Below are 21,582 nucleotides of genomic sequence, written 5' to 3'. Positions count from 1 at the left end.
AAACGATTGGAGTTGGGCTGGGCTGGGTGGAAAATAGTAAATTACAGATGCTGTGACAAGAATAAGGAGATAAAGAATTCTCGACTGACAGGGAGACGTTGGCCGCCGGTGAACTTGTTTCCTCCGCCACCGAAGGTGAAGGAGGTTATGTTTTCACCACTTTCTGTCTGTCTGTCTGTTTGTTTGTCTGTTTGTGTACAGGATATCTCAAAAAGTTATGGAAGGATCCGGATCCAACGACTAGAATTTTAAAAAGTGATTCTTCACCATTGAGAAATAGGGCGTAAAACGATATCGTACTGTATAGCATGATATTTCAAAAATGTATTGGGCCCGATATGTTTTCGTGGGGATTCGGCATTACGTGGCGGAGGTGTGCACTGTCCCGGGTATCCTTCTAGTTTGTGTATGTGCCTGATTGGCACTTGCGTTGCTGATGCTATCTTAGAGCAGGTTTCTGATGCTTATTCGGGAACACCGAGCCCACTATGAGCTCCAACTGTGACTGTAACTGTTTCCAAAAAATCATACCTTAAGCTTGCTTCTGAAGAAATCTCCTTGCCAAAGCTCCAACTGTTCTTCTCTTAGAACACATTTTCCACTCTTGCTAAGCCACTTGCTCACCCTTGACTAACTCAATAACTTGGGCATACCACACTGCCCTTGTCACACATCTGCAAAGGAAGTGGGGCTGCCCACGCCTTTAGCCATCGGCACCTCCTATGCTGATCCCATGGTGATAGTCAAGCTCTCGCGGTGGTGTGGACGTGTGGAGAACAATAATAAAAGAAGGGAGTGGGTGGGTACAAGGTTACTGTTCTAACGAGGAATGTGGGGTGAAGGGAACACCGGATCCGTGTGACTAGTGTCCACTATGTTTAAAAAAAAACAACAACAAAAACCTTGATGAATATATAATCGGCCCACCTTTGCAACATTCACAAAATACATTCACAGTCATGCAATTATATATATGCCAGCACAATAACAGGGGGCTCCCCCTTCATTCCATCCCTTCTTTCCAGTGTTCCACTACTGTTCCTAGTAAATGTATTTCAACACAATAACCAACCATTTTCCTGCTACTGTAGAATATCATGTAATTATTATCAAATGCAGTATTTTACTGTTGAAATTTAAGGTTCTTTAAACCTCCAGAAAGACCTATTGCTCGAGGAGACTGAAAATCCTTTCTGCGAAGTTCGAGTTGCATCAGCTCACAAACCACCTCGCCGAGATGGTGGAACTCAAGGTTGATGGAAAGCAGGACTTCCAATCTGTTTGCAAAGTAAGTGACCCTATTGCTTGGATGTAAATTTGATATCATGGCAGTGTGCTATCATGGGTGATATTTCTAAGTTTCTGAAAGATAGTTGGGTTTCTCTAAATATCTTTCTTTGGATCAACAGGTTGACACTCACGTACATGCTGCTGCTGCGATGACGCAAAATGAGCTGCTGAATATCATGTGCAAAACATATGAGCAGGATGGTGACGTTAAGGTTTGTGAGGGTAGTGGATGAGGATTTGCTTTGATGTTGGTTTGAGAGTGGCTCAAATTGATCTGGACTTTTGTTTATATTATTGTAGTCGAAAAGCCGGCCCACTTGCCCGGACTGAATCTGATAAACTGATTGTGGTGCTCCATGCCAGTGTTTGCGCCTGTTTGCCATGTTACCGAACTCCAATGGAACACCCGAGCCAAATAGGTGACACTAATAGGTGCCGTATGTCCGATTGTCCTAATTAGCAGTCCGAGGGAAATCTCCAGACGCAGGCATGGTCACATACTGGGCGCTCTTCACCCAAACCCAATCTGTTCTTTAACGGATGTGTATAACTCATATAATGGCAGTCAATACACTCAAATTCACCCAGAGACCAAGTGATTTTATAATGTTTGTTTAATAACAAATGGTTGGGAATACCGAAGGTGAGAAGCAATGCAATTATTAAAATTCCACTACCTAATATGCACCCCAGAGTCAATGAACAAACCACTAATCATTAATTACTTAATCACTTAAAGGACCCCATTCACACCCCAGTAAATAGATGAGAGACTCGACAATACTGAAATACTGCAGAATGTGCCTCGACAGAATGCAGCTTGATTCAGGTGGAGACACGACTAGACAGGAACTGTCTGTGTGACAGGCATGAAATGGAGTGAAGGGAAAGTGGGCACAGCCTACAGTGGAGGCAGACTGGAAGCTGTGGCAGGCACATGCCCGTTCCATAGAGAAAAACCCCTGCTGTCCACGTGCAGCTTCCTCTGTGAGTTATCCAGGCTTCTCCGCTGCCCGCGGTTCGTACCACCACTTTTATAGCCTCGGAATCCCATTAGCATCCTTGACGCCACTAGCTCCTCCTTTTCAGCTGTTTGGGCAACCCTTTCAACCAGATCGTATGGTGCGCTTTTACCATAATGGCACCTTTCCTGTATGAACTTGGCGCTTGATGGACTCTCAGAACGCATAAAGCAACATAAATGACAGATTCCAAAGGGATGAACATTAAAACAGGTGTCAAGGAATGGTGGTTTTAGACACACATGGGGGAAGGAAGATACCAGCTTTTACACATATAATTACGCATATCTTGATATCGCAATCAAATTATGTCACACTTATTCTCAACATGCTCTATTGGAAATAACTATCTATATTAATATGTGGAAAAAGGAGGGGTGGGGGTGTTCATAGGTAGATTGTTGTAAAAATAGTATGGGTGGTGTGATTCATACAGCATAGATTTACTCGTGTAAAAAGGGAAAATGTCAGAGTCGGTCATCTTGTAAAATGTGACGTTGAGGAGGCAGCATATGTAATTTATAGACAGTATAGTCAAGGTAAAATTGTGTGCGTAAAAACCTCTCATTAGCGGGTGTGGCCATGTGAGGTCTTTTGGTGACGATGCACAATGGCAGCGCTTCACGTTTCAAAAGGACCGATCGTGATCTGTCTGGCTGGTGCACCATAAGTCATGGTGGCATAGTCTGCTGTGGAGCCCCAGAAGAGAGGATAGACCTTTTTTATTGTGAAACTCCATGGTTGGAATACCCCAGAGAATAGCACCTCCCAAAAGCAGCAGGCAGCCAGTGTTGGGACCCATCGCAGGTGGAGGCGGTCTCAGAGTATGGAGGGCAGGCCAGAGGACCTGCCCATGCAGCTTTGTAGAAAAGTACAGAGTCTCTCCATGAGGGCTGGGATTGCACAGGCAAACAGGGTTAAAGTGGGACCTTTTGTACAAAAGAAGATCAGATCATTCTCTTGCTCTTCATCTCTGGCTCTGTCTCTCTCATTGGCTCTTTTCGTCTCCAGCTCTCTTCATCTTCGGCTCTGCTTCATTGGGATATGGACAACTGCTCTCTTGAAACATCGACACTGCCTCACAATCCCTCGCCTCCACTGCATCCATAATTCCTGTTCTCTAGCTCCACCATCGCTCTGCACACCACTCAGCATCATGCAATAGGAAAGTCCTCGCCTGTTTAACCCATTGTTTCAGAAGAGTGATCTGTGGTTCCTCGTGGGGTTGGGATTATTTATTGTTTCTTGAAGATGAGTTTTCCTTATCTGCACATCCATCTTTGTGTCTGTTGTCTCGCATGTTCTGTCCATTTTTCTCCGCATACTCATAATAAATAAACCCCGAAAAAGGTCAAAAAAGAAAAACGTTTTCCATCTTTCTGCCTCCAGTGTATGTTGCCATAAAATTTGGTTCATTTGGGTGGCCTTGGGTCAGATCAGGTATGGGAGCATGCGCCAGAGCAGCGCGTTGCTGCATACACTTTCTGCCGGTACTCCAGGGGCCTCTGTCTGGTCATCCCCAGGCAGATGCCTGACCCTTCGCCATCTCCTTGAGATGCCGATCAATCTGCTGCAACCACGAGGCACGTAGTCGGCCCATTGGCCTCCTTCACTCACGAGGCTCCCTCGCTGAGAGAATCTGGTGAGCAGGATCAGCGTCAGGAAAATGAGCCACATGTCCATACAGCCGCAGCTGACGCTCACGGACTATGCAGGTAGCAAACCTCGTTTGAGTCTCTCTCAGCAACCGCTCGTTGGACACAAAGTCCGACCAGCGATAGCCAAGGATTCTCAGAAGAGACCTTGTACCAAAGGAATTAAGTCTCCATCTCAGATCCTTGGTCAGAGTCCAAGTCTCACATCCATAGAGCAAGATTGGAAGCACCAAGGACCTGAAAACTCAGACTTTCAGCCTCCTACACAGGTACCGGCAGCGCCACACCCCATTATCCAGTGAATGAATGACTCCCCAGGTCTGACCCAGACGTCTATTGACCTCTGACTCACAGCCAGCAGAGACATGAATATCACTGCCAGGGTAAGTGAATCTCTCCACGACCTCAACATCTTCAACACAAACAGGCACCTTGGGGAACGGTAAAGTTGTTGATAAATTTCAATTGAATACAGTCGTTAGAAACCGTTCGGGGTTCCGCGGGATAAAATATATCGGCACATGTCCCGTGTTAAGGGAGGCTGTCTGACACGACAATATTATTCAAAGTTACCCCGAGAAGGCATTCCCACAACAATATCTATAAACCAAGCAGGTATGTATATTATAATGAAACGACACTTGCATTCAATCACTTTTCAAGCCATTCTCCAGCTTTGGACACACTATACCACACACTTGGTCTATCAGAGTGGAAGCTCTTGTATGTCGTTGTTGTATAGTTTTTTTAGGATGTATATGTCGTCGGTGCACGGCATCTTCTTTCAGCTTTTCTTTATCTAAGACTCCTTGCTTCCCAAGGTGCTCATTAATATGGATGCCCTTCTGTTTATAAGATTGTTAGGCAATTACCACCATATTTTACAGCCACCCATCTGTAAATTTTCAAATGCTTGATGTTTTATTTTATCAGAAATTTTATGTTTAGGGTCATTCCGTGCCAACTCACTTAAGGGTCCCCAGGTCACCTCCTCAGATTTTGCTGGAAAAATTCTTAAATGTAGATCTATATGGCTCTACCCACCATGCAAAAGATTAGCTTTCAATTCCTCATAGTTTAAAAAATATCTATCTCGAGAGACCTTTGAAATTTGGCCTTAAAAATGCCAAATGTGAAAAACGCATTTTTTTCCAACTTCAGTGGCTTATAATTTTATAATGGACTCCTCTAGAAAGTTAATATTGCAAATATTTCCTAGTTGGCATCCGAATTTTTCAATTATGGCATCAGATAGCTTCTGGGATGCATATTTCTCACTCTATAGGAAGCTAAAAATGGCTTTTTGGCCAAAACGAGATAAAATAAGGTGAAACTATAGGAGCCCTCCTGAAAATATGGAACAACTTAGAATTTTTTTCGTCATAACACAGTGATTATAGGGTCATTATCTATCCATAGATACATTTTTTCTGGGATAATACAGTTAGGTGATGAATTATAACAGTTTTAACATAAGCCCTTGCCTCCGAGGGCTCTAAAATGGACCAATTTTGTCCCCTGGTTTGACCATGTGGCTAGGGGTTTCGGATCTTCATTTTTTTTCTAAAGATTGCCTCATATAAGATGTGTCTACTGACCGAATAATTTTATCTAACTCCCATGGCTTCATCGTAAAATAAATTTTTATTTACATGCACGTTTTTTTATAATTATTCACTTTTTTCATATATAAACTTTTTTCATATTTTTCATATTTTCCTATTTCACCTTATTTTAGCTCATTTTGGCCCAAAAGCAATTTTTAGTTTCCTATAGAGTGAGAAATATGCATCCCAGAAGCTATCTGGTGCCATAATTGAAAAAATTGCATGCCCAATTAGTAAATATTTGCAATATTAACTTTCTAGAGGAGTCCATTATAAAATTATAAGCCCCTGAAGTTGAAAAAAAAAATGCGTTTTTCACATTTGGCACTTTTAGGGCCAAATTTCAAAGGTCTGTAGAGATAGATATTTTTTAAACTATGAGGAATTGAAAGCCAATCTTTTGCATGGTGGGTAGAGCCATATAAATATACATTTAAGAATTTTTCCAGCAAAATCTGAGGAGGTGACCTGGGGAGGTTTTTGAAATTTAGGTGAGTTGGCCCGGAATGACCCTTTATTTACTTTTTCCATCCTCCAGTAGTTATCTTGCTTGCCGCCATCTTGGTCTTCAGCGAATGCATGATAGCTCGGAACACATTATTATTATGGGTATTGGTTATAAACTACAGCAAAACAAATGAAATAAAATATTACTATTTTTCAGTTTCGATAGTTTAATGGGAATCTTATACACGAAAGTCGATATTGACTTGGAACCATCCTCGTAATTTCTGTGACTCATGCATTGTGTTCTTCATGAAACGGTGGTGCAGTTTTCTACAACCGTTTTCGGATGATCTCTCCTGTAGGTGTACAAAGACGATTCTGGTCATGAATTTGGTCTTTGTGAGTTGTATCAGAAGCTTCATCTCAACCCTCAGAACATTCGATTGGACACACTGGATGTGCATGTGGTAAGGTGCTATAAATGGCCTGTTTCCAATGCAATTTGTGAACTGGGCTGTGGTTCAACCACTCACAAGGCTGCTAATCCATAACAGCCTGCAACTCTGTTTTTGATTGGACAAAATTCTCAGTTCATCGAGTCATTCTCTAATAGTCACTGATTAATTACCCAAAGTGTATGATTGGATATATTTTTTGTAACAATCGTTCGGTTGCTATAAAAATGTCTATTCGAAATGTCTCTGTAGGACAGAGACACATTTGATCGGTTTGACAAGTTTGGCAAGAAGTACAATCCTCTGGGAAGATCGGAGCTGAGAAAAGTTTACCTCAACACGGACAACCTGATACAAGGACGCTATTTCGCTGACCTCATCAAGGTGTTGCAATTGGGTTTTGTTAACTGAAAGCATTGATATGTGAGGGAAGCTTGTTAAGAGGGAAAGTTTATTAGGCTCTCATTAAAAAAAAAAAAAATTAATTGTGAAACTCTTCAAGTGTCAAACAAAGTAAGTTTAAGTTTCATCAATGTAATGGACGTTTTGAGAGTCACTTAGCAAACTCTTGGAACATGCCTTCCTGTCGATGTCCATTTTTGGTCTTCTTTCTCTTTCTCTTATCTCGAGGATCCCTTCCTTTGAAATTTTCATATCCACAACATTATCGATTGCTCACAATCTGATTTTTACCTTCTCAATGCTGAAGACCATGAAGGCTCTATCGTTGACTTTCTTTTTGTTTTGTTTATATCCTCTTGATTTTCATTGCTCTTCCTTGCTTTGGCGCAAATTGTATTCATTCACATGCTGAAGGTGGGAAAATGCATCATTGGGATGTTGTATATGTATATGTATATATATATATATATATATATATATATATATATATATATATATATATATATATATATATATATATATATATATATATATATATATATATATATATATATATATATACATACATATATATACATATATATGTATTTTGCATACAGTCCTGCAAATTGTGAGCATCATCCCATTCATATGATGTAGTGTTTTGACACAATCCATTTTTGAATTTGTAGGGGGTGGCAGCCAATTACAAGCAAATGGCTGGGAATTGCTTCACTGAGCTGCGTATCTCAGTACGCGGAACGTCACCGGATGAGTGGAGTCGTTTGGCTGACTGGTTTGTGGAACAAGAAGTCTACAGCCCTCACATACGTTGGGTGGTGCAACTTCCACGGCATTTGTGAGTGAGTGTGTGTGCATGTACAAAGGTTGCTTGTATCTCGCAGCGCCGTTTGCAACAAGTCTATTTTGGCACATGTGTGGCAGTAAGTTGATGATATTAGGCAGATGTTCTGATTCTACATAGACTGTGTAAGAGTTTTTTTTTTAATTTTATTCCAGAACTACAAGAATTGGGATGCCTTGCATCCTGTGATGTAGATAATGAGTGATTGTATTATTGCCAAACATTCGTTTGCTAATATGCCACTAATATATTTGCATCTCTGTAAGATTGTTAATTCGTCGAGGTGTAAGTGGTCTTAAGAGGGTCCAAAGGTCAAAAGGGTCAAGGGATTTAAGTTGTCTAAAGTGTCTATGGGGTATAAACGGTCTATGGAGTCTAAAGGGTCTTAAAGGATCTAAAACGTCTCAAGGGGGTTTTTAACGGTTCGAAAGGTCGAAATAGGTTTAGGTGGTCAAAAATATGTAAATGTCTGACGGCATCTAAGGGGTTCAAAGAATCTCAAGATCTAAAGCGTCAAAACTCTAAAGGTTTTAAAGGTACGCAATTCATAAATGAAGGCATGGAGCAACTAACATTCAAACATTACGTGATTAATACCAGACATATAGTCACATGGGTCAACCGAGGCTTCACGGCTTTAGAGCTTCACCGCTCGGCTTCACTGTGTTTTATGTTTGGCCAGCAAATATAGCCCACCTAATAAAACCCGTCACTTGACTGATGGAGAAATGAGGAGAGGGAAAGAGGGAGTGAAGGGGGGGAGGGGGAGAGATGGGGGAGAGAGAGGAAGGGGGGAGAGCGATGCTTTACCGCACATCGCTATACACTCCAGGAGGTAGGGGGTGCGAGAAGGAGGTGGGGGTGAAGAGGATGGGGAGCAAGGAGGGGGAAGTGGAGAGCAGAAGGAGGTGTTCTGGATTTGTGTTTCACAGTGGGACTTCAAGGGAGGTGTGGTACGGAGTTTGACTTCCATTTGAGAGGGGGACTTGAGGGGAAGCGGGAGGATGGTCCCATCTGCCGGCATCAGTACAGGATTTAACAAAATGAGGTAACTTAAAACAGCACGTTCAAACAAGATAGCAAAAACACCCGCCACTTTCAAACAGCACGTAATATTTTGAAAAAAGATTATAACATGGGCTTCACTTGAGGTATGTGACTCAAACTGTGGCTGCCACCCTGTTTCCCCGCTCTGGAACTGGATCTCTCTGAGAGAGTCACACACTACCCAGAGTGCCAAAGCACATGCATGCTGGAAAAATGAACACCCTTCCAGCAGCTGGATTCACTACCAAGCCAAACCCCACAGTGCAAACCCCAAAACCCAGCTCAGGCCAATAGACCCTAGAGCCTATCACAACCTATCTGCAATGCTTATAAACACCCAACGAGGCTAGTGTTACGTGCCTTTTTAAAGAAATTTCAGCACACATTTTCCAACCAAAATGCGATAAGCCACATAATTTCCCAACGCGAGCCGAATCCCAAAAGTCAAACCACGGAATTGAACCCAGCAGCAGCTCCGACCTCCAAAAAAGTTCCCATCCACCCAATCCGCATGCTCCCCGACACTCCAGGCTCAAAACACAACATCTACAGTAAAGGAACATCTCGGTAATCTTAGAGAAGATAAGGCTCTGGGGCCTGATAATAGGCGCTCGAGAGTATTGATATGACTGGTGTTCGCTTAATGGTTAGGGTGGCGGGCTTGGGATCCCAGGATCCTGAGTTCAAATTCCCCTCGGCTGTTGAATGAATACCAAGTGGGGTTGACTCTGCCTGTCATCCTTCCGAGGTCGATAAAATGAGTGCCAGCATGCTGGTATCCTGTGTCGGAGTAGCAACCCATCCAGGACTGTACCCAATAGTCAAGGAGACTGCTTATGCAGCACCAATGCTCTGCACAGAGTATGGTCCTGATGTATGGATGCATATATATATATATATATATGTATATATATATATATATATATATGTATATATATATATATATATATATATATATATATATATATATATATATATATATATATATATATACACACATGTCGGGTCATCGATCACCCTTCACCAAGGTATGAAGACGTCGATGTACTTGAGAGAAAACCGTTTATTACCCACCAATACGTGTACACGGAGAGCAGCAAACCACCAGGAACACCAATTCAGCAATTGAGGAAGCCGGAGAGTGCCGCTCTGCCAGAGTCGGCTGGGTCACTCTCTTATATACGGTTCTATCTTTGACAATACTTATCTCGCAATTGTCCTTTCTTTCAACCCAGGGCCAGCTGAGAGCAGCTGGCTTATATCCTCCAACAACCATGAATCAAGCAATATAACAAGGAAGCGAAGTTACTCCCTAATGCTGCTAACAGCATTCTTGTGGATTACTCAAGACTGACCCCATCCTTATTTGGCCAGCGGTAAACCTCGATAAAGGGCTGTATTTTAGGAGTTTAATCAACCGGCTTGACACAAAGCTACAACAGGTCTCACATGAAAGATGGTGATCTCAGTAACACATTTAGCCCTGTTGTCCTCATATTTTGGTGTGCGGTCCATGAAATATTCACATTTGAAGGATACACCCATCTGAATATTTGGACCATTGAATATATCAAGTGGTGTCATCGCTTCCAAGGATATTCAGAAGTCCTTGTTGTCTGTCCACGACCTGGGGAAAAGACATATGGAAGAGCACATCACAGAATCTCTTTGCATTGGGGGCAGAGAAGCATGCACCAGCCAATCCCAAAATCCAAACTCAAAACGTTTTCGATTTCCAAAAAGAAAACAAAAATCCTGATTTTGGGTCAGAAAGCATTGGTTGCAATCAACCCGGAAATGGTTTTCCGCCCTGCTTTGCTATTGAGTCAAGTCCGCCCTGACCTGAACATGAAGCATGTCCTGAGCTATCCCATTACGTCTGTTCCGACATCTATCTTTCATGAAGATGGAGCTCCATGGAAGAACACCAAAGCAGAACTAGGGCATATTCTCGAGGGCCTAGTCGATGAAGAGCACGAAAACACTGCCAGTGATAACCAACATCGCAGCGTGTACATCAGGGATGCTATGGCTGAACTTCATATCCTGGGTGTAAATGGTGGTACGTTTGGTAACTTGGCACAGTGTTACCTAAACCAGTTGCTTCATTGCATCAAAACACACCACACCCTCATCGACCAATATGATGATGTCAATTCTGTGAAGACAGACGAAAGAACGAGACGCCTTGCTGTTGCTGGTGGATCCCGAAGCTACGAAGTCATTGCTGGACGCCCAGTACCACAATGGACGAAATTCATGGCTCTATCATCAAACAAATCCACCTTGACACACTTCATCTGTAGTCACGTCACGCAACATGCACCAGCAGCAAAATAACTTTCAGATCACCAAGAAAAGCGGATCTATTTGGCTGGTGGCTTCTCTGATGGTTCGCTTACAGCATGCCTTTCATCTGCAGGAATGTATCATGACAGTCAACTCTCATCATTGCAGAAAGAGGCAGATTCTCGGATATTTCTTCATGTGAAGCATGCCGATGATGAGTTCAGACATAACAATGTGCGTGGGTCCATTACAATCAAATCAGCAGCACTGATGTGCTTGTCTTAGCAGTCCACTACTTTCCACAGTTGCGGGACACTGCCGAAATATGGATAGAGAAAAGAACATCAGCAGGATGCAAGCTTATCCCGGTCCATCAGATATGTTACAGCTTGCTTCCAGAAATATGTACCGGCTTCCTGCGTTTCATGCCCTGACAGGATGTGACTCTGTATCAGCATTCTTCGGCTATGGTAAAAAGAAAGCATGGAAAGCTATGAAGACACTGCATCTTCAGAATAATGGTCCACACCTCGAAGTCCTCGCCACTGACGATCTCCTGGAGGCAGTGGCTGCTTCAAGACATTTAGTCAGTGCCATGTATGATTCTCAAGGGAAATATATGGATGCACACACAAATTTGAATGATCTTCGGGAGAAACTCGCAGCGACCAAAGATGTCCCAGTGCATAAGTTGCCTCCGTCTGAACCAGCTTTTCTCGAACATGTGAAGAGATCCGTTCACCAAACCCGAGTCTGGATGAATGCCCACCTGGCAAATCCAGAAATTCCCACACTAGAGGGTCGTGGATGGTACAGAGGAGAAGGTGTGCTGCATCCCACATTGTTTGATGGACCCACATCAGCGGAGATGTTAGATTGTCTTGTGTGTTCATGCCGTGGGAGTGAACCATGTACCAACAGCTGCAGCTGCTCACAAGACAGTTTGCCTTGCACTAACGAGTGCATGTGTGCCACCAGCGACAGGCAGTGTGGCAACGAACTGTCACATGGTGACCAAAATGACACGGACAGTGATGGTTGAACATATCGAGGACACTCACTCAAAATATATGTTTTAGTTCATTTCTTGTAGAACAATGTGTATTGGTGTAACATATAGTTATCATATATGTTATATGTGATAACTTGTGCAAACTTCAGTCACTATATCATATAATTTGCTAGTAGAAATTTGTTTCAAAATATTCTCATTATATTGATATTGTAAACTGAACACATATAAAATAAAGAAAAAAATATGACAATTGGCAGATGTTTGTTTCTGAAGTTGATGATTTTCGAAGTTAGCGGTCCGGAAATTACGTCTTTTTTCTATTAAAAGCACTCAAATGTACATAAATTTATCTAGAAGTATTCCATTAAGTAACTAGTTGTATTCCCCTGTTCATTCTGCACATTTCAATACCAATCATGTAAAAATAGGGTGCATTGCTTTGTAGTTATGGCTAATTCACTGATTTTCGGAAATGGTCAAAATTTTCCAATGGGGGTATCCTTCAGGTGTGAATATTTCATGGGCCGCACACCAAAAAATGAGGACAACAGGGCAAAATGAGTTACTGAGATCCCCATCTCTTATATGAGACCTCTTGTAGCTTTGTGTCAAGCCAGTTGATTAAGTACCAAAAAATCTGACCTATACCGCTGGCCTATATCTTCTACACACAGCATTCCAATGTTCCTTTGTGAACAGCAAGCAGGAATATATAGTTTAATTAACTGCAGGTGAGTGAATTGAGTTGGGAGAAACAAAGCTTTAACAAATGTACGAATCCCAATATATATATATATATATATATATATATATATATATATATATATATATATATATATATATATATATATATCTTCTTCTTTTGGCTGCTCCCGTTAGGGGTCGCCACAGCGGATCATCCGTATGATCCGCACAGTGATTTGGCACATGTTTTACGCCGGATGCCCTTCCTGACGCAACCCTGGTCGCCTCTTACGACACACAGGGATATGGTACACCTATTTTTAACCGGGGTATACACCGGCCCAGTATACTGGTACTCATTTCGCCAACCTCGGAAGGATGACAGGCTGAGTCAACCCCCTGGTGTATTAATTCAGTGGCCCAACGGGGCTTGAACTCAGGACCTTTTGTATCCCAAGCCGCTGCCCTAACCACTGCGCCAACACACCAGGCTATATATATATATATATATATATATATATATATATATATATATATATATATATATATATATATATATATATATATATATATATATATATATATATATATATATATATATATATATATATATATATATATATATATATATATATATATATATATATATATATATATATATATATATATATATATATTTTGTTGCTCCTCTGCAAAACCACATGCCTTCATGACACTCCACATACAGTGATCCACAGGCAGTTATTTCATTAGTCTTCGTGCAGTCAAATCTTCCCCTCATTTCTAGTGGGTTAACGGGACGAAGTGCGTTGCATGGGTCTTATAGCGAGGTCTAATTATGTCTCTATATTCCATTCAATCCTGATTTCCATTTCAACCCTTTCCTTTTATCCATGGTACAAATCAAATCAAGCAAACACACACAATATGAATAACAGCACCTGAGCAGCCACCTGTGAAAGAATCACAACAAGAACGAAAATGCTGCCCAGCGAGCGCATGGCGCGCCCTTTCATTCAAATCTGTGCGCCAATTTACAATGGTGTCTCACCTTGCTCAGCCATCGCTCACCCAAAAACTCACCACCTTGACCACCAACGCCTCCCGCACATGGAAAAAATTATCCCGCACCTCCTCGTACCTCTGTATCGATACAATTCACCACTAAACAGAGGTGTGCTGCACGGCTCAGGTTACTCAGACCGCGTGATGCGGGAACAAGCTAAGAACGTCAGCAGCACCAACCGCGTCTCGCCGGGAGTGCCCCGAATGGGCACGCAGGATTGATACGACCCTTGGTCAGTCGCCAGAATAGGGCAGGATGGGCGGCGAGGGATGGGGGTCACGGGAAGAGTGGTCCGGGAGTTCGGTACAGAGCTCTGGTCCGTGCCGTGCCGGATGTGCGATTTAGACTGCTCATGACTCCAGGAGCCTGGCAGGGCATGGCTATGACTGCCATGGCCCAATAGGGAAGCGCGATTCGGGTTATGGCGTGTCGCTTCGGGTCGTCACCCCACCCTTTGCCTGGGGCTTATAAAAGGTGGATCGCGAAGCCGTCCGCCCTCTTCTTTCGCCTGCCTGCCTGCCTGCCTTGCCCTCCCCTTCACCTGTTTGCCTTGCCCTCTCATTCGCCTCTGTGCTCCGTTCTCTTCTTCATTGCTCCTTGTTGCCTGCCCATCACTGCATATACACTCGGGGTTGGTGTGCGACCGACATTATTTCGGAACCAGTGTGGAGCGCACGTTTCCACGAGCCCCGGCAAAGTGACTAAGCAGGAGATAACACACCGACTCTTGAGGTGGGAGCACTCAAGCCGAGTGTCTCACGGAGGTACACGCTGCACTCACAGACATATGCACGACTGGGCTAGGAATATTTTGCCTCACACATATTCTCTCCTCTCTCTCTCTCTTTTCACCCCTCTAGCTCATCCCCTTTGGACACACAAAAGATCATCCATTACTGATTCGCAATCACAGTTTCCTCTGGCACGACACCGCACCCCCCATATTGCACCGCACCACACCTCCCACTCCCACACCTTAGACACCAGTATTTCTCCCTCCTCCCTCCCCCAAAGCAAACTGGGTTGCAAACTGCACCAGGTATTGCGAGGCCGTTAGTCCTCATGTGCTCTCTTTCTTTTTGGCTGTCTCATCTTCCTTGTGTTTGTATGTGTGTATGTGTGTGTGATGGCACCTGTCGTAGCATAAGTTAAGATTGTGGAAGTTCTAACGGGATAAGTTTGCTCTGTGTCTGCTTCTGTAAATTGCTTGCCTTTTGTCACACCCCACAAATTCCTTGCTATCCCTGCTGTACATAATAATAAGCCCAATTTACTGTGCCACATACCTCTCCTCGCTTAATTGTAAATAAATGCTTTGTGTAGAAATGTTCCCAGCTCATTTTCGTCTTTTCCTTCATTGGTCCAGCATGTCCAGCAGCTGATCCATTAAGGTAATCTGGTTTGAACAAGGTGTACTGAGGGCGTGTTCCCTGGTAATTAGATCACGTGACTATTAGGTAACTGGTAATCATTAGATGGAGGACCCGAAGTCATGTGGTCGAGTTATTGGCGTTCATAGTCGATTAGAGACCTGCCGCATCATGGAGTTATTCGTGTGCAACAGCCTGCGATTCCATAAAGTCTGTTGGAACCCAAGGTAGCTGTGGTCTTCTGTGTGGAACTGTGGAACCCCCCCGTTGTGGTCTTCTTGCCCCCGACCCCGGGTCTGCAACACTTTAGTGTCAGGAATGGTACAAACCCTGGACACTTGGTGTCTGGACCGGGATTCGAACCTGGGGTGTGCTTAACGCACCCCCCAAATTAAGAGCAGGTCAGGATGTAAGTTTTATTTCATTATTTGTTCGGACCATGGTGGACCAAGACGAGCTGGTTCAGGTGGGTTTTGAAACAACAATGTTTGAGGAATCCATGGCTCAGGATGACAGCTTTGAGGGAGATCATTCCCTGCAGCCATACCCAGAGGTAACGTTGGGGGCAACCGTGACAACAACAATGCTTGGGGACCCCCACCATCAAATCTCCCTCACGGAGGACCTCGCGATCCCCATGGGATCCACACCCGATAATTGCAGATCGGTTTTGCCAAAGCCATTTGACATGAATCAAATGTTGGAAATGAAACAAATGATGGCTCAACAGAGGAGTGGTATGCAAACACTGAGGGAGCAAATTAAGGTGGGCCAGGAGGAAATGAATGCGGGTCAGGAGGAGCTGAAGGCGGTGCAGCAAAGCTTGGACATGGGGCTGGCAGAAGTAAAGAGAGTGATGCAAAACAAAACAAGAGTGATGTTGTCTTCTTGGAGCTTTGCACATATAACCGTCATGGTGACGTCTCTGTCCCTGCCCCACTGTTCTCCTCCCCTCTCCTTGGAGTCGATAAACTCATAGATTGTACTCAGTTATAGCGTCCGCTGTGAGTCTGGGAGGTCGGTGGTTCGAATTCTGACCGAGTCATACCAAAGACTTTAAAAATGGTACGTGCTGCATCCTTGTTTCACGTTCAGCATTTGAAAGGATCGAGAACAGACGATCCCCATCGGTTGACATCGATGGAGAATGAGGAAATTCCTCCTGAGGAAATACCCCACTGAGTGTGGTGAGAAAAGCTGCACCATTGTTGTGACGTCACTGGTACCCAGAGTATCCGGAGAAGGGATGGCACTTCTCCCAAGCTCACTGGCTGTGTTTGTCTCGTCCATCTGTCCATGTGTGTGCAAGATGTATGAATGGTAGCACTTCCATTATGAGCCTTCAATAAAAAATACTGTAATTTTTACGATAATTCACGGACTTGTGCGTGTGTGCGTGCGTGCGTGCGTCCGTGCGTGCGTGCGTGCGTCCGTGCGTGCGTGTGTGTGTGTTTGTCATGCTGATACTCCTGTAGTTCTGGGCTGATTACATCCAGACTTGCTACGTAGGATCAGCATGACCCAAATTAGTGTATAAGGGTGTGTTTATCCTTGCGGGTGGTTTTGGAGGGGAAATGGGGAGGGATGGGGAGCAAATTCTCCATGTAAATGTGTATTGTGAAGCACTACTCTGGGTGGGCAAGAGTATTACAAGTCTCCACCCTTTACCACAGTGGTTCTCAACCTTTCTTTTTTCGCAGACTACTTGAAAATTGCTGAGGGTCTCGGCAAATTGCTTAATAAACTTTTTTTTTTAATGCCCCCGCTGACGAATTCGCCAGAGACATTATGTTTTTGGTTGTATGCCCATCTGTGCTAAATCTCGTTATCACGATGACTTAAGAATGGCTGAAGGGATCCAAATCAAACTTGGTACAAGTACGTATAATGAAGTAAGAGTGTGGACGGAGGCATATCTATCGACATCATGACGTCGAAGAGTGCCGTTCTAGTTTGGTCTACAAATTGAAGCACAAAACTCTTTTACCTCCGCTACCGAGGATGAAGGAGGTTATGTTTTCACCCCTTTCTGTCTGTTTGTCTGTCTGTCTGTTTGGTTGTGTACAGACTATCTCAAAAAGTTGTGGACAGATCCGGATCAAATTTTGTGGACAGGTTGGGCGTGTGACCACGCTGAACTGATTCGATTTCGGTGGAGATCCGGATCCGGATCCAGATTCGAGAATTATTTATTTTTTTAATGTGATTCCTCACCATTGAGAGATAGGGTCAAAAACGATATGGTACTGTTTAGCGTGATATTTGAAAAATGTACTGTGCCCATAACGTTCTCGTGGATCAAGCATTACGTGGCGGAGGTATGTGCTCTACTGAATGTCCTAATTTTAATACTGCAGTCTCACCTTTCAAATGTGATGGGTTTGCATGTTTTGTTTTGTTTTCAGCAAAGTTCTGGGGTGTCGGGTGTCATGTTTGTCAATGTTAGCACTCATCCTGATTCTGTATTTTGACTTGAGGGTGTATCTGATGAAAATCCTGTCTCGCACAGGAACATCGTAGCAAATAGCCCCAGAAACGCACTGCTTTGTCTGCAAGTTCTGGGTACTCTCCATTTATTTGAATCCAAAACTCAAATAGGGAATGTCTTTTAAATCCTGATGTTAATGTTCGTCGCAAGAAAGCTCCAGCAAGCACTCTCATGTCTCATTGGAGAAACCACAGGGAAGCTCACTCATTTCAATCTCGAAAGGATTGCGTATCCAGTTGTTTGCTTCAGGCTCTACTGAAACATAATGTTCAAATTCTTTCTTGAGAGGAACAAGATGTTCTTTGATGTCATGAAAAAATCTATTTTGGTCAAAAAAAATTCATTTAGCAACGCCAAAAAATAAAACAAGTACAGGATCAAATCCAGATATTCTCAATTCTTCTGCAAACTTTCTGCGAATCACCTAGATAGAGCTCACAGACCAGTAGTGGTCCACGGACCAGAATTTGAGAACCACTTAGGCCATGGGCCAGATATGGTCCAGGTGCACCCCCCCCCACCCACAACCCTTCGACCCCATATTTTTCTGAACCCTTAGGGTCCCCTGAGCATGAATTCAACTGGTAACAGTGAATAAACTGGGACTCACTATCCATTTTCCAACCATATCTGATGGTACCCTCAAAATGTTAACTTTTCATCAGTTTCTCAGATGAAAAACCCCCTGACTCATAAGATCTATGCTACATGCATTTACGTATCAATATTTATTTCCAGGTGACGTGTTCTGATTGAAGTGACATGATGGAAGAGCCACCAGCAAAACGAAAATGTACAAGTGGCGAAGCTCCTGTAGTTCCTGTGTGCATAGTTCATATCAAGGGTTTGAAATCTGGTGAATTACACTTGCTGTCAGAAGATATGTCCATCAAGACAGCATTCAAAGTATCTTGGCTGCGGGAATCTACTAGGGCACGTAGCTTATCCGATGATTCATCAGAGAAAGACGAGAGCAGATCATCAGTGCTTTTATCTTTGAGGTACTCCTCTATGAGCAATCTTTCAAGACATTCCAACATAATCTTGTGACAATGTAGGGCTCTGTCGTAATGCTTCCCGGACATCACACCACTCAAAGATCCTCCACTGATCAGTCTTGCTTCCAGGAGAACATCTGCTAACCCAGACCCAGCAATCTTTTTGGCAATCATCTTCATAGAAGCGCATACTAGGTGGAATGTGCCAATTAGAATTATGTGGCTCTCATACTTGTCTGGTGAGTTCCACACTAATGGGTAGGCCTTCATGCAAACTCCCAAGTCAAATGTAGTAATGACATAAGGCTGTCCAACTTCTCTGGTGGCCTCTTCAGCAGCACGCAAGCATTCTTGTACAGTTTTGTACTCCGTTATGGGATGGTTAATGACTGGATAATAATCGATAGTTGTCAGCTTTGTAGGAGTCTCGCCTGTCTCTGAGATGAAACCTGACCAGCCAGGAACCTGTGGTTTGTTCTTTGTCAACATCCTGATGATCATCCAAATCATTTCCACTTTAGTTGAGTGCTCCATTGCTTCTCCAGAACCTGGATAAAGTAGCTGATTAACTTTCAGCTTGGGACTCTGTCTTTTGGTGATATAGGAGTCAGGAAGTATAACTGTGTCCGTCAGATGGAGAGACCGCCTTTTACCCTTCTCTTGAGAAGGCATCTCTGGGCATTTTTCAACATCATCTCCATCAACTTCTTGAAGCATGATTCCGTGGGCAGTATGGACTGACCCTTTACCTGTGAGGTCATTTATTAGTGAATCAAAGTTGTCAAATTCTGAGTGGAATACAGCGGGCCCAGATGGTGACCTGATGATCTGACTGGATAGCCGTGTTGATGACTGCATCACTGCCTCTGCTGGTGCTGTCTCCAGTTCCAGCGTAAATGAATAACTCTCACAATGCCCCAACCTATTCAAAAAAAGTCATGAGCTTCTTACTCCTGTAAAGATGTCGTGGAGAAACACACATAAGGATATGTTTTGAGAGTTTCCAAGATCCATTGGAAGCAGCGTGACAAATGTCTTGCCCTATGGATTGAACAAGTCTCTGGATTCGAGGGGTAGTGGGTGTTGCCTTTCCAGTAAAAATGTAGCACAGGAGCTGTTGGAGAACATCTGGGATGACATCTTCCGGTGCCATTCGATCAGAGGGACTTGGTGGCCATTTAGGATCCAGTGCCTTTGAGAAATCATCTAAAATGGACTGTCGTCATTGTGTACCTGTGGTCTCAATCATATCCATTGATGCCAACTCGAAGGCATGCTTCGCTGCTGTATGGGTATCGATGTCTGAGCTGAGCGAAATGTATGATTGGAACTTTCCCATGTCACAGAATGATAGCTTGTCTTTAAATGGTTCATGACTTTGAAGTTTGTGTTTAAGCTTGTGGCTCCGATAGTCCGGATTACGGTGTATATTACGGTATTCACTGTCTTCTAGGATGTCAATGCATATTTTTCTCAAATCAGACAGCTTCAAAATTTTCAGATTTTGTAATACATCCTTCTGTACAATCTTATATACAGCTTCAAATGCCTTCTTATGAGCTGCTTCTAAATTTATCTGATAAATTTTTGCTTCTTGATTTGTACTTTCCCATTTCTTTGCTCTCTGCACGTATTGCATGCGACAGTTCTTGTGGTATTTCGCTTCACAAGCAAAGAGACCATACCCCCTGATTCTTGTTAGAAGTTTATCATCAGTTTTCTTCTCTGCCATCTCAAGCACTGACTTCCATCCATCATATTCAAACTGGTTGAGGCCCTGGCTAGTCCAGCTACCTTTAACTTTAATCTTTTTCCGATTCTCTGAACCACAGAAAATACAGTCAGGGTTAAATATAATCTTGTCACTTGAACTTCTGCGGCTCATGCGCTGTTGAGTAACATTTGTGGTCTGTGATGAACTTTCAGAACGTTTAAGCTTGTCAAGGTTCATTGTGGAACGTTTATAACACTGCCAGTGAAAGCCATGATGCTCTCCTATCACATCAGGGATCAGGTCACATGCTTCCTTCATCATGCGGCAAGATGACGGAGGTTGTGCCGGTCGCACTTTCACTTCCTGCAGTTTGGCCAGTTTATTTTCTCCATCCTTATCTTCTGACAGCAAGTGCAATTCACCATATTTCAAACCCTTGATATGAACTATGCACACAGGAACTACAGGAGGTTCGCCACTTGTACGTTTTCGTTTTGCTGGTGGCTCTTCCATCATGCAACTTCAATCAGAACACGTCACCTGGAAATAAATATTGATACGTAAATGCATGTAGCATAGATCTTATCAGTCAGGGGGTTTTTCACGTGTGAAACTGACGAAAAGTTAACATTTTGAGGGTACCGTTAGATATGGTTGGAAAATGGATAGTGAGTCCCAGTTTATTCAGTTACCAGTTTAATTCATGCTCAGGGGACCCTAAGGCTTCAGAAAAATATGGGGTCGAAGGGTTGTGGGGGGAGTGGGGGTGCACGTGGACCATATCTGGCCCATGGCCTAACTGCTTTTCAGTGCAGATACAGATAAGAGAGAATTGGAAAAAGAGCAGATAGATTGAGGGAGCAAGGAAGGAGGAAAAGAGTTAGACCACGGTTGAGGTGGGAGGATTGTTGGAGGAGAGATGTCAGTAAGGTGGAGGTGGTCGTAGAGTGGAGAAAGTTGGCCGAGGACAGAATAAAGTGGAGGAGTATTGTGGTCAAGGTAGGGCAGAAGCTTTGTGTCGTTGGACCTCAACCCTTACAAAGGGAAAATAAGGAGAAGAAGAAGAAGATGAAGAACTCCTGTCCCCACACTTTCCAGTGCAGTGAGGTGTTTTGAATTATGCAGCGAGAAGGTATTTTGGAAAGGTATGTTGAATTTCAGATTTGAAAAAGGATAATAACATAACACC

General features: G+C 43.3%; 1 protein-coding gene and 1 pseudogene across 9 annotated transcripts in view; one reads left to right on the top strand and one right to left on the bottom strand.

Annotated features, from left to right (window-relative positions):
* Positions 1-21,582, top strand: part of LOC147013166 (AMP deaminase 3-like) — a 76,955-nt gene that overhangs the window by 45,205 nt on the left and 10,168 nt on the right. For all 9 annotated transcript variants that reach the window (XM_085854785.1, XM_085854790.1, XM_085854784.1 and 6 more), the window contains 5 exons: positions 1,159-1,288; positions 1,410-1,502; positions 6,384-6,488; positions 6,729-6,860; positions 7,550-7,716. In XM_085854785.1, coding sequence (XP_085710911.1) covers positions 1,159-1,288; positions 1,410-1,502; positions 6,384-6,488; positions 6,729-6,860; positions 7,550-7,716 — 627 coding nt within the window. The remainder of the gene's footprint in view (positions 1-1,158; positions 1,289-1,409; positions 1,503-6,383; positions 6,489-6,728; positions 6,861-7,549; positions 7,717-21,582) is intronic.
* Positions 18,470-20,906, bottom strand: LOC147013167 (uncharacterized; annotated as a pseudogene).

The sequence above is a fragment of the Eptatretus burgeri genome, chromosome 14, assembly GCF_056783735.1.
Source record: "Eptatretus burgeri isolate ZD-2024b chromosome 14, Ebu_testis_v1, whole genome shotgun sequence".
Lineage (NCBI taxonomy): Eukaryota > Metazoa > Chordata > Myxini > Myxiniformes > Myxinidae > Eptatretus > Eptatretus burgeri.
This window is presented reverse-complemented; position numbering and strand designations above follow the sequence as displayed.